This window comes from Tinamus guttatus, unplaced genomic scaffold, assembly GCF_059628265.1.
Source record: "Tinamus guttatus ecotype Peru unplaced genomic scaffold, ASM5962826v1 Tinamus_guttatus_pri_ptg000008l, whole genome shotgun sequence".
In the NCBI taxonomy this organism is placed as follows: domain Eukaryota; kingdom Metazoa; phylum Chordata; class Aves; order Tinamiformes; family Tinamidae; genus Tinamus; species Tinamus guttatus.
In genome coordinates, this window is record NW_028288542.1 from 1,336,801 (window position 1) to 1,349,024 (window position 12,224).

At 41.4% G+C, this 12,224-nt stretch overlaps 1 protein-coding gene across 7 annotated transcripts in view; it reads right to left on the bottom strand.

Annotated features, from left to right (window-relative positions):
- Window positions 1–12,224, bottom strand: part of DMD (dystrophin) — a 1,078,552-nt gene that overhangs the window by 228,381 nt on the left and 837,947 nt on the right. For all 7 annotated transcript variants that reach the window (XM_088521823.1, XM_088521851.1, XM_088521829.1 and 4 more), the window contains one exon: window positions 7,084–7,273. In XM_088521823.1, coding sequence (XP_088377949.1) covers window positions 7,084–7,273 — 190 coding nt within the window. The remainder of the gene's footprint in view (window positions 1–7,083; window positions 7,274–12,224) is intronic.

Consider the following 12,224-nt stretch of genomic DNA (forward strand, 5'->3'; position numbering starts at 1 on the left):
AGACAGAGACTGCAGATCCAAGCTTATGTGTCATATTCAATCATAACTTCTGGGAACCTAACCTAAACAGCCAAAGTTTCTTTCAAAGGACTTATGAGACAATGATCTGTACTCAGAAACTAACATTCTGTTTTCCTTACTATCGTCTTGCTAAGGTCTTATTTACTTCAGCCTGGCTGAGGAGAGAGGAAAAAAAAAAGATTTAAAGTAGAAGACAAAAAAAATAACCTGAAAATATTAATTCTGGTAAAACGCATTGAGAATCTTTCTGATACTGGGGCAGGACTTGAGCATGGCACTCGCTAGGAAGGTCTCATATGTAAAGCTCTCAGCTTTACATATTAATTATCTTCTAAATAAAGAAATAGAAATATCCGAAAGTTGGTCATTTCCCGGCCCTTTTAACATCTTCTCATAAACACCTGAGATTGTCACCTTCTTGGATGCTGTTGGCAAACGATGTATTTGCTGTTCAAAGCTGCCTATGAATTAGTCTGCTGGTGCAAGTAGTTTTCCTCCTGCATGAGAATACAATTCTTTAAAATTAAAGTTCTCATCTTCCATAGGAATGTCTAATAAAAAACAGCATAGTTTTTTCTGAAACTTGGCTTCTCTGTATAAACACCCTAGTCCCTGATTCACAGAATCACAGAATGGTTGAGGTTGGAAGGGACCTCTGCAGATCATCCAGTCCAGCCCCACTGCCCCAGCAGGGACACCCGGAGCACGTGGCACAGGGTGGCATCCAAGGATGGCAAGAGGACCCAGAGGGGCCGACGTGTGGCTGAATCATCCCATATACCGCATGGGCCAGGGCCTATGAAGCATTTGGAGCGGCATGTGGCTGCAAAGCCCACCAAAAGATTGTGAGTACGTGTGATCACATTACATGGTCAGGATATTAAAAATATATTATAGATATTATAGAATCATAGAATCATAGAATCATAGAATGCTTAGGGTTGGAAGGGACCTCTAGAGATCATCTAGTCCAACCCCCCTGCATACGCAGGGACACCTAAAGCACGTGGCACAGGACTGCATCCAAGCGGGTTTTGAAGATCTCCAGAGAAGGAGACTCCACAACCTCCCTGGGCAGCCTGTTCCAGTGCTCTGTCACCCTCACTGTTAAGAAATTTTTCCTTAAGTTCCTATGGAATTTTTGATGTTTCAGTTTCCGGCCATTTCCTCTAGTCCTATCAGTGGCCACCACTGAAAAGAGACCATCCCCGTCCTCTGCACTCCCTCCCTTGAGGTATTTATATACACTGATTAGATCCCCTCTCAGCCTTCTCTTCTCCAGGCTGAACAGGCCCAGCTCCCTCAGCCTCTCCTCATAGGGCAGATGTTCCAGGCCCCTGATCATCCTTGTAGCCCTGCGCTGGACTCTCTCCAGCAGCTCCACATCCCTCTTGTACTGTGGAGCCCAGAACTGGACACAATACTCCAGATGCGGCCTCACCAGGGCTGAGTAGAGGGGCAGGATCACCTCCCTCGACCTGCTAGAGATGCTCTTCTTAATGCAGCCCAGGATCCCATTGGCCTTCTTGGCCACGAGGGCACACTGCTGCCTCATGGTCAACTTGTCATCCACCATGACACCCAGGTCTTTCTCCGCAGAGCTGCTCTCCACAAGCTCGGTCCCCAACCTGTACTGGTGTCTGGGGTTATTCCTCCCCAGGTGCAGGACCTTGCACTTGGCCTTGTTGAATTGCATGAGGTTTTTCACCGCCCAGTTGTCCAGTCTGTCCAGGTCCCTCTGGATGGCAACACAGCCCTCTGGGGTATCGGCTACTCCTCCCAGTTTGGTATCATCAGCAAACTTGCTGAGGGAGCACTCTGTGCCTTCATCCAGGTCATTGATGAATAAATTGAACAGGACTGGACCAAGGACTGACCCCTGGGGGACCCCACTAGCCACAGGCCTCCAACTAGACTCTGCACCGCTGATCACCACTCTCTGGGCCCTGCCATCCAGCCAGTTCCTAATCCATCTCACTGTCCACTCATCTATCCCACACTTCCGGAGCTTGCCCAGGAGGATGTTGTGAGGGACGGTGTCAAAAGCCTTGGTGAAGTCGAGATAGACGACATCCACCGCTCTCCCCTCGTCTATCCAGCCGGTCATTTCATCATAGAAGGCTATCAGGTTAGTCAGGCAAGATTTCCCCTTGGTGAATCCATGCTGACTACTCTTGAGCACCTTCTTGTCCTCCATGTGCCTGGAGACAACGGCCAGTATGAGCCGTTCCATCACTTTTCCGGGGACGGAGGTGAGGCTGACTGGCCTGTAGTTGCCTGGGTCCTCCTTCTTGCCTTTTTTGAAGACTGGCGTGACATTGGCCTTCTTCCAGTCTTCCGGCACCTCCCCCGTTCTCCAGGATCTTTCAAAGATGATGGAGAGCGGCTTAGCTATGGCATCTGCCAGCTCCCGCAGCACTCTGGGGTGCATCCCATCAGGGCCCATGGATTTGTGGGTATCGAGGTTCCTTAGGTGCTCTCTGACCCAATCTTCCTCTACCCAGGGCAAGTCTTCCTCTCCACCAGCTTCTTCTCTTGTCCCTAGGGCCTGGGGCTCTAAAGGGCTGCCCTTGGTAAACACCGAAGCAAAGAAGGCATTGAGCAACTCTGCTTTTTCTGTGTTATTTGTAACCAAGGTGCCCATCCCGTCCTCCAGCGGACCCACGTTTTCCCTGATCTTCCTTTTGCTGTTAATGTATTTGAAGAATTTTTTTTTGTTATTTTTAACGTCCCTTGCCAGCTTGCCTTCCAGACGTGCCTTAGCTTTCCTTGTCGCATCTCTGCACTCCCTGACTACGTTCCTGTATTTCTCCCAGGGGGCCTGTCCTTTTTTCCACATTCTGTATACCGCTGCCTTCTGCTTGAGCATTGCCACAAGCTCCCGGCTCATCCACGCAGGTCGCCTGCCCCCTCTGCCTCCCTTCCTACACACAGGGATGCACTGTTGCTGGACGTGGAGAAAGTGCCGCTTGAAAACTAACCAGCTCTCTTGGGCCCCCCTGCCTTCTAGAGCACTAGCTCATGGGATTCTACCGAGGAGGTCTCTGAAGAGGCTAAAGTTGGCCCTCCTGAAGTCCATCGTCGCAAGGCTACTTACAGCCCTGCCTCCTCCTCGTTGAATCCTGAACTCCACCAACTCATGGTCACTGCAGCCGAGGCTATCCCCCACCTTAACATCTCCTACTAGGCCCTCCCTATTTGATAGCACGAGGTCCAGTAGCCCACCTCTCCCCGTCGGCTCCTCCACAACCTGCGTCAAAAAGTTATCGTCGACGCTCTGCAGGAACCTCCAGGACTGCTTATGCCTGGCTGTGTTGTCCTCCCAGTTGATGTCGGGGTAGTTGAAGTCCCCCATGAGAACCAGGGCCTGTGACCGTGAGGCAACATCCAGCTGCCTATAGAAGGCCTCATCAACCTCCTCGTCTTGGTCAGGTGGCCGGTAGCAGACACCCACCACAGTGTCTCCCACATTAGCCTGCCCTCTAATCCTTACCCACAAGCTCTCAACTCGCTCATCCTCGACTCCCAGGTTGAGCTCCATGCATTCCAGTTGCTCTCTCACATAAAGAGCAACTCCACCACCTCGCCTTCCCAGCCTGTCCTTCCTAAAGAGCACATAGCCTTCCATGGCAGCGCTCCAGTCGTGCGAGCTATCCCACCACGTCTCTGTGATTCCGATGAGATCATGACGCTGGGACCGCACACAGATCTCCAGTTCATCCTGCTTATTCCCCATGCTTCGCGCATTGGTATACAGGCATTTCAGGGAAGCAACAGAGGCCACAGGTTTCCCAGGAGGGAATATTGATGGCATTGGAATGTGTCTGAATACACATACAATTTGCACAGCAAGTTTCTTGGAATACAAGTTGGTGCCTGGTGTGTTTGCATTTCTGGTCTGCAGCACAGAATAAGAAATGTTTACTGGTGGTCACGGAGTGCTGGTGCATGGATTAGTGAGCAATAGTCCCTTTGCCCAGACTGGGTAGAGACAGGCATATTCCTGAGGTTTCAGGGAATCTGAATCTCTTTTGTATGTACAAACTGTGCAAAAACAGACCTTTTTTTTTGTCTTCTGAATTATCCTACTTCCTTTTTTTTCCTTTCTTCTTCCCCTATTAACGCATTAAAGTCAAGCGTGAATGTGAACTCTAACAAAAAGAGAATAAAGACTGGAAGAATCAATGCAGCAATAACTAAGGGATAAATGAAAAGCCACACTCTCTTTTCTAATCAGTCAGCTGACATGAATAGAATTGTTTTATTGACAAAATTTTAAGAAGTCCTTAAAATTTCCTCCATTATCCAGTTTTGTGGCAATACAAATTGGTAATATTTGCACCAATACCAGGGAAATATATCTCTTTGTGACAGAAGAGCTTTTAAAATGGAGACCCGTGATAGAAAGTACTGTGCTTTAAGTGATGTAAATATTGTGCATCTTATTTAACAAATCAAATCCATTTTCCTCAGTTTCTTAGCAGAGTACCCTCTTACACAAATTTGCTTTTCAATCATTTCGTCATGTCATTCAATTCTTTTATTATTATTATTTTTAATGAAAAGTTTCATATGGAAAGAATCAGAGCATATCTTGCTTGGTGAACTGTAGAACAGTTATTAGGAAGAAAAATAATGCAAAAGCTTGTTGTTTTGCTTCCAGTCACTATACACAGTAAATTAAATAACCCGGGAACACATCCAGGCCCTGGAATTTGGATGTCTATTCTGATATAGTGTAGGGGTGGCTGACTGTGGCCAGGCAAACCAATGATGAGCCCTCTTCCAGACTAACACCAGGCTCCTTTTTAGGAAAGATCATTCCCCAAAGGCAGTTTGGATGCAGTAATTCTAGCAAGGGAGCTTAATCAAACGGATGCGGCTTTCCGGCGACAGCTGGTCTCGGTGTGAGAGCAGGATCGTGGACACGTTTGGCTCGATATTATATTCACACACAGGCTCCATTAATTTACTCCCACGCTTTGCTTCCAGCTGACTTTTACTGGTGTGTTGTCTAGTCGCTTTGTATAAAACTCACTCATCATCAGAAAAAAATAGCAGGTACTGGCGGAGAAAAAGAAGTTTATGGAAGTTGTGTTCCCTCCTCCACACAATGCCTTCCTCCAATCATGGTGAATTGCAAGGAAAACAGCGTTTGTCACTCGAGATTAATGCCAAGTTGTCAGAAAAAGCTGTGGTCACAGCAGCCTCACACATGTTCGCACATCGTATTACCGAGTAAACAAATGCATCTGCTTGGCTCAAGTCATTACCATTGACTTGCCCGAACCCAAAGCATTCGCTGTTACTGAAGGCCCCATTCTAATAAGAGACCTGACTAAAAATAATGCTCCAATTACAAAGAACACACGTAGTAAAAACCTACATCCTTCTAAATTAATTGCAGTTAATTGCTATGTTTCCAGTCAGTGACAATTTAATGAAATGGAAGAAGATGCATATCTTGAATGGTCTCTTTACTGTAGTTCTTAATATGCATTAGAAAAGGGCTTTCCCAACTATGATTTTTAAACAAAGCTCATTCTGTTTGCTTAAACAGAATTTTCCTCATGCCAGTAGGAAAAAAACCAAACTTTCCCTCTCCTTGAGCAAGAAGAAAAATAACAATTCTACTAACTGCCAGATCTGGCATCAATCAGACTCCATTCAGGAGAAGGGCATTTCATAACCCACTTGTGCTCGTGAATTATGAGATTTCTTCTGGAGGCTTAAAAATACTATAAAGATTTTGACACAAGCAGTGCTAGACAGATGGTCTAGGAAGAAACCCTGGTCTATCTAAATAGGGGCAGAGCAGCAGACAGGGACAAATGAAAAAAAAAAAAAAACCACAAAAAAACACAAACGGTATCAAACCTATTTATCCTTTAACTCACTGATTCTAACCAAATGCCTGAAACTACTGTGGTGGACAAGTAGGTATGGACACTTTGGGAGCAAATGCCAACCGAAGCGCTGCTGTTTTGCCTGTGCATACTAATGTTTCTTCCATTAATGTGGCAGAATCACTGCTCTTGTACTGCCAACATCAGTGAGCAGAATGTCTGCTTCTTGAAAATGAAACAAATCAACACCCTATTACAGCTCCTGCCCTTCGTACGTTGGAAGGCTTGATATTTAAATAACAAAAACTTGCAAGGAAGAACTGAAAATTCCATCTGAAGGCTCAAATTCCATCTGAAAGCTCAAAAAAAGCTTTAAAAGAAAAATAATTGTTCAAAACATCTGTTTACACGGCAGAGTCTTCTGTATTCATTGTGGGGGAGGACTTTTAAAAGCTATTTTATGCTTTTGTCTATGGCTGTGGATGTTTCTTACACAGAGGTTGTTTTTTTTAAAGAAAATAGAATGTTGAAAAGAGATCCAGGTCTATAAAGTCTAATTACATATAAGAAGGAAGCATTAGATACAAATTTTTACAAATATCTATTTTGCCAAATGAGCCATTTTTCAGTGATCACAGCAAAAAGCATAAGCTTCTACAAATACCAGATAATTCAAGTATTTTAATGTCATTACTCCCCAAATCTAATACTGAGAACAGAAAAAGATGGCCTGTATTGCAGAGCATTCTGACAAAAATCAGTCAAATAATAGATTAACGTAAGTATTTGAAAGTAATGGAGGAAAACTAACTTAGACTACAGAAAATAAACTAGAAACCATTTATCTACCTCCTATAAATATCAGAAATGCTTCCTTAACTCTTATTTGTGTCGATTTAGTAATGTGGCTTGGCAAAATTATTCATTTTTGGAAGGTAGAAAAAATCTAAATGACCATTTCAGTAACTTTTTATTTTTGTGTTTTTAACATTATGTTTCAAGATTACATTTCAATTATACATGCTGAAAGACATCAGACAGAATCATCCTATATCTCACCTTAAAATTTCCAAAGCAACACCTAAAGTTTAGTAGTAGAATCAGTTCTCATTTTCCAAATAATTTCAGTTTTGTTAAGGAGAGTAGCTGCATACTAAAAAAAAAAAAAAAATCCTTCTTTTGTAAGTCTGTCAGGTGTCTAAACGGGCACACTTACCTGCCACTGTTTCATGAGTTCTCGAACTGCTTTGGCATCCTCTAGTACCTTCTCTTTGTGCGTGGCGTCCTGCAGGACATTGGCAGTTGTTTCAGCTTCCGTGAGCCAGGCAAGGAACTTCTCCAGATCCAGGTAGAACTGCTGCAACATCCGCAGAGCTGCTTCCAGGGCAGCTTCCCGCTCGCTGACCCTGGGCAAGCACAAACAGTCAAATACAGCATTTGCAGAAGAAAAAGAAATCTTGATCATGAAAAACACATATAAAACAAAGACACTCCATACATTTTTCATGTACCAATCAAGGTAAGGGTTTGCAGGTATTTGCTATAATGAAAGAGCATGTACTGTATGTTTTGCAGGTAAAGTTTCCTTTTATCTTCTCTTGTGAAAAGAAATAATGGAAGTTCATCTGCTAAAAAAAATCCAGGAAATCATTACTACTTTTTTTTTTGAAAGTATCATATATGAAACATGCACAAATGAAACCATCAAAATTAGTTCCCTACTGTTTTAATCAAAGATTGCCTTTTTTTGTTTTGTTTTTTGTAATTAACATTACTGTATTACTGTGTGAAAGCTTGTTTATTTTCGGAAACCACAAAATAGTTCCTGAGTTCCTGGCCACTGAACAGTGTGGCTGATTTAATTAATAGTTTTTGTAAGCTGAAAACCTCTGGAGGCTGCATTCAACACCTTATGACCTAATAAGATTGAAGATTTGCTTTTTTTATATAGGTTGAGGTAATACAGATTATAAGAAATATCTCTACCCCTTATTTGATAAAAGTCCATTTATTAATATGAATCTGTCTTATCCTTGCTGAAAGTCCAAATAATAGGTGAGGAAAGAGGAACAGTGAAGGGACTAACAATTCTGATGCTGAAAAGTCTTGAAGTGTACTTGTATTCTCTCTGTGTTTGTGTCTCATGTGCAATGTAGGTGTCCAACATGTCCATATCAATTTTTCACATTAAACTTGAGCTAAATACCCATTTAGAAACCTGAACAGATAAGAATGATGTAGCGTTTATTTATATGAGTTTGTCAAGGCTACTTAGCTGTCTTACATGCATATTTGTTTAACATAAACTTGATGACTGAATATTTTTAAGCTCAGAAAATAAACAGTAAAATCAACTGATAATTTACATGACTTCAAATGGAATTAATGCAACCGGATGCACAGGTATGCCTAGTCTACAAACCTGTGGTTATCTGAGTACCTTGGGATAGATATAATGTTTAATTTTGTGGAAATTAGCAGAAATAATTTCCCAAATTGTATTTTATCATAACTTTTTGGATAAGGTCACAAAATTCTTAAGTGCTAAACTCTACATCAAAACAACACTGCTCAAGAAGTAAAGGCATCACCCTAAAACCTAGTACACTAGCTGAACTAAGCAAAAAACAAAAAACAGACTTGGCACAAGGTTTGCCCCATGTCACTAACAACGTGCTTTTCAAGAAGCATACGCATAGTTTGTGACAGTGGACTGTAAGAACAGAAGATTCTTTTTAGGAAGGCAGTAGGACAAGAGTCAACTGGCACAAACTGAAGCACAGGAAGCTCCATCTGAACATGAGGAAGAACTTCCTTCCTGTAGACCAGGCTGCCCAGAGAGGCTGTGGAGTCTCATTTTCCGGAGATCTTCCAAACCCGCCTGTACACTACCCTGTGCCACGTGCTCTGGGTGTCCCTGCTGGAGCAGGGGGGTGGGATTAGACGATCTCCAGGGGTCCCTTCCAACCTCAACCATTCTGGGATTCTGTGTGACAGTCAGAACATGGGACAGGAGAGCCACTTATTTCACTAGAAGTAAACCACCCTAAGAGTCAAATCTCACAATACCTGTATTTCTGTAGTAATTCTCCTCCTTTCACAACTTATTTGCAATTCCCAATCTTTTTGTTAGATACATAGCTTATTCTTGCACCTTTTTTTTTTTTTTCTAAGCTAAGAAAGCTAATGACTGCCTTGAAGCTCCAAAGTCATCCACTGATTCTTTAAAACTTACCAAGGGGCTGGATTCTCATCTCAGATGAGATCAGCTGTAGCCACCTACAGGCATTTTCTACATCCAAAGCGTTCCACCAGGGCAGGACGGAGCGAGTCTGTGTCAGAATATGTCACTAAGACCCTCTTAGCATGAGAGCGAACCACGCTTAGGTTCAGAAAAGAATCTCTTTCCAGCTTTACCCTACGTGGAGGCACAGCAGCCTTATTTAAGGCAAATTTAAATGACTGCAATAAAATATATCTATTTTTCTTTTATAAAAGTAAAGAAAAACAAAACAAAAAACACTTCAGAGATATAGGACATACCTAAATATTCTGACAGTATAAATAATATCAGCACAGACTTGCAGTAAACAGTAAGAATCAGAAAATCGTCTACCTGATAAATACAGTATTGACCTATATATTTCTCATTTTATCTCCAAAATATCTCATTTTTTTGATAGAACTTGGAAATGGAATAAACATACATGAACCAAAAAGAGTTTATCTAGTTCTCAGAGCACAATTCTCTTCAGAGATTTTCTTTACACTGTTATGCTACTTCAATTTTCGGTGTGCCACATGATGGATAATATTAGTGCATAAAAGTCTTTGCAGGATCAGGCCTAACACTTCCTTCATGCGCAGACCTTTCTTCAAGAACTCAAAGGCATATTTTAACTCCAATCAACCTGAATTACTGCAAATACATAGCAATGCCCTAATAATAGTGTTCTGCAAACATGCTGTGAAATGTAAAAGCTGTGAATGATGGGTCATGGTTTTATGGGTGTATATTACTTTTTGCATGGTATCCTGAGAAAGCGTATATTCATCCACTTGAATAAATACCAAGGACAATTTTCATCCAAAAAAAAGAAAGAATTCAAGTCCTTATATGAAAAATACGCTTGAAGGGAGACCTAGTAGAAGTATTAGTTCAAAATCAGAATTTATCTTTCAGAGAAACTTTCGGACTGTGATAAAAGTATATACGATTTTATTGTTCTGGCCAAAAAAAAAAAAAAAAAAAGGAATTTCACCTTACGGGAATAAGTTGCTTATCTGCAAGCATACTAGCACACCCTCCAGAAAAAACCCTGGTATATTGCATTTTAAATGTTTCCATGCCTAACACGAAATAAACTTTCAAACACATTGACAACTCTGCAGTGTTTAACGGAATGATCCTCTTTGTATCTGTTTGACTATGATGTAAAGATATACAGAGTGACTGCAAAAAGTTTCCTGTTCACAGGAGATATACTGAAGGTAGGATCCATCTCACATTTAGACTCCCACTTCATTCCTCTGCCAAGCATGTCAGACAAGCATTTCTGCAGTGTAGTTCCTACTCCCTCATCTCTCATCTCATGAATTAGCCTCAATCTTTTGCTCTTGACTAATACATGAGCAGCTTAAGAAGCCTAAATTTTACAGAATTAAATAAAAGTAGGTCAGTCCTCGTAGTTTGGGGACTGACTTTTGGAAACAAATGGCATCAGTAGTATTGGACAGCTACAATTGACATAAGGCCCTTGGTATAGAACAGAAGTCATGATATGTCCTAGGAATGTGTTCATGTCGAGCGCAAATGAAGGCAAGTCGGGGAAATGAAACACAGACCATAAATGTGTCCTATATGTGTTTACATGTAGAACTGGCCTGTAAAGGTTAAAAAAAATCTACAAGCAAAGAAGAAACAAAATACCAGTCAGTGCTGCAATACACTACCGTGATTCTGAGAACTTCTAAAGCTTTGTTAAATAGAGCTGTTTGGGTTGATAAATGTGTGAAATGCAGCTTTTTGAAATCTGGGTAATCTTTCAGTCCATTAGTAAGCTACTGTATTATTTACTAAAAAGAGAGTGCCCATACTGTGGTATACATCCAAATAAATACATACAACAAAATACAAAATATTTACAACTGAATATCTTGCTGTGCAATCTTACAAGAAAAAAAAAAGCTGAGGTATGGGACGATGGTGTCATTAGAAGTTTTGCAATACCTAAATAATACCCTATAATAACAGGAAGAAAGCATTCCACCGGTGAGGACTACTAAGACTTCATCTGTAGAAATTCACTGCGTAACATGGAGTGAATCATCTATATTTTCTGAATATCCATTTGTCTCTGAAGGTGTAACAGTTGCTCAGGTTGCAAGATAGGTTTTGAGGTTGAGTGTTTAAAAAATGCCTACTCAGATACCCGAAAGCATAGCAAGTGCAAAGCATTATGCCTAGGTACACGATACTCTGTATTAACACACGTGGAAGTGTCTTGAAGGAGAGCAAGTACTGAAATATTCATAACGGTCTAGCTGAAATTTATGTACCACAGGTGTTTTTTATAAAGGTGGTACAGTGGAGAAATTCACCATATTCAGTAGACCACTAAATCACACTTACATCTGCAGACTGTGCAGACTTAATACTATCACACTGAGCTGTAAAATAAAATATCCTGAACTACTGGCTGGCAAAGGATCAGCAAGAGGTTTTACTTCTACACTTTATGTGCTTCTCTCTACACATAACATCATTTTCTCCCTTCCCACATTACTGCTCTGTACAATTAAAGAAAAAAAAAAGTGTTAGCTGAATTAATTTTCCTTTTCTGGGGTCAACCAACACAGGTTGATTTGGAGACTGATTTTTATCTGATTTGGGGACTACCACTTAGAGGAACTTTCACCCAAAATCTGTGATTTATATTCCATAGTGCTATTTAAAGTTATTAATAGATGTTAAAGGATATTTAATTTGTAGATTAAATTTGGAACAGCTAATGCACATTAAATCTGGACAACTTTGTTCAAAGAGCACTATGAGAACTGCTTGTTGTGTAGCTTCTTGGTTTTCAACTAGCTTGCCACTTCATTCAGGGAAATGCAGCATTTCTCCAGTCCACGTTTTTGCTTTAATTTGCATTCTAGTTCAACCATCCAGGCAGAGGTTACTGGCTTTCCTTTCCTGTACAGGGTGAGCAGGTGGATGCTGACTTGAGGATTTTTTAGTGAATCTTCATATTTACATAACACCATAACTCTACGCCCCTATCTCTGGCTTGAGGAAAAAGTGGTCTTTCCTCAGTTGGTCCTAGAGCAATGGAGGTGAATACCATCACGTTAGCA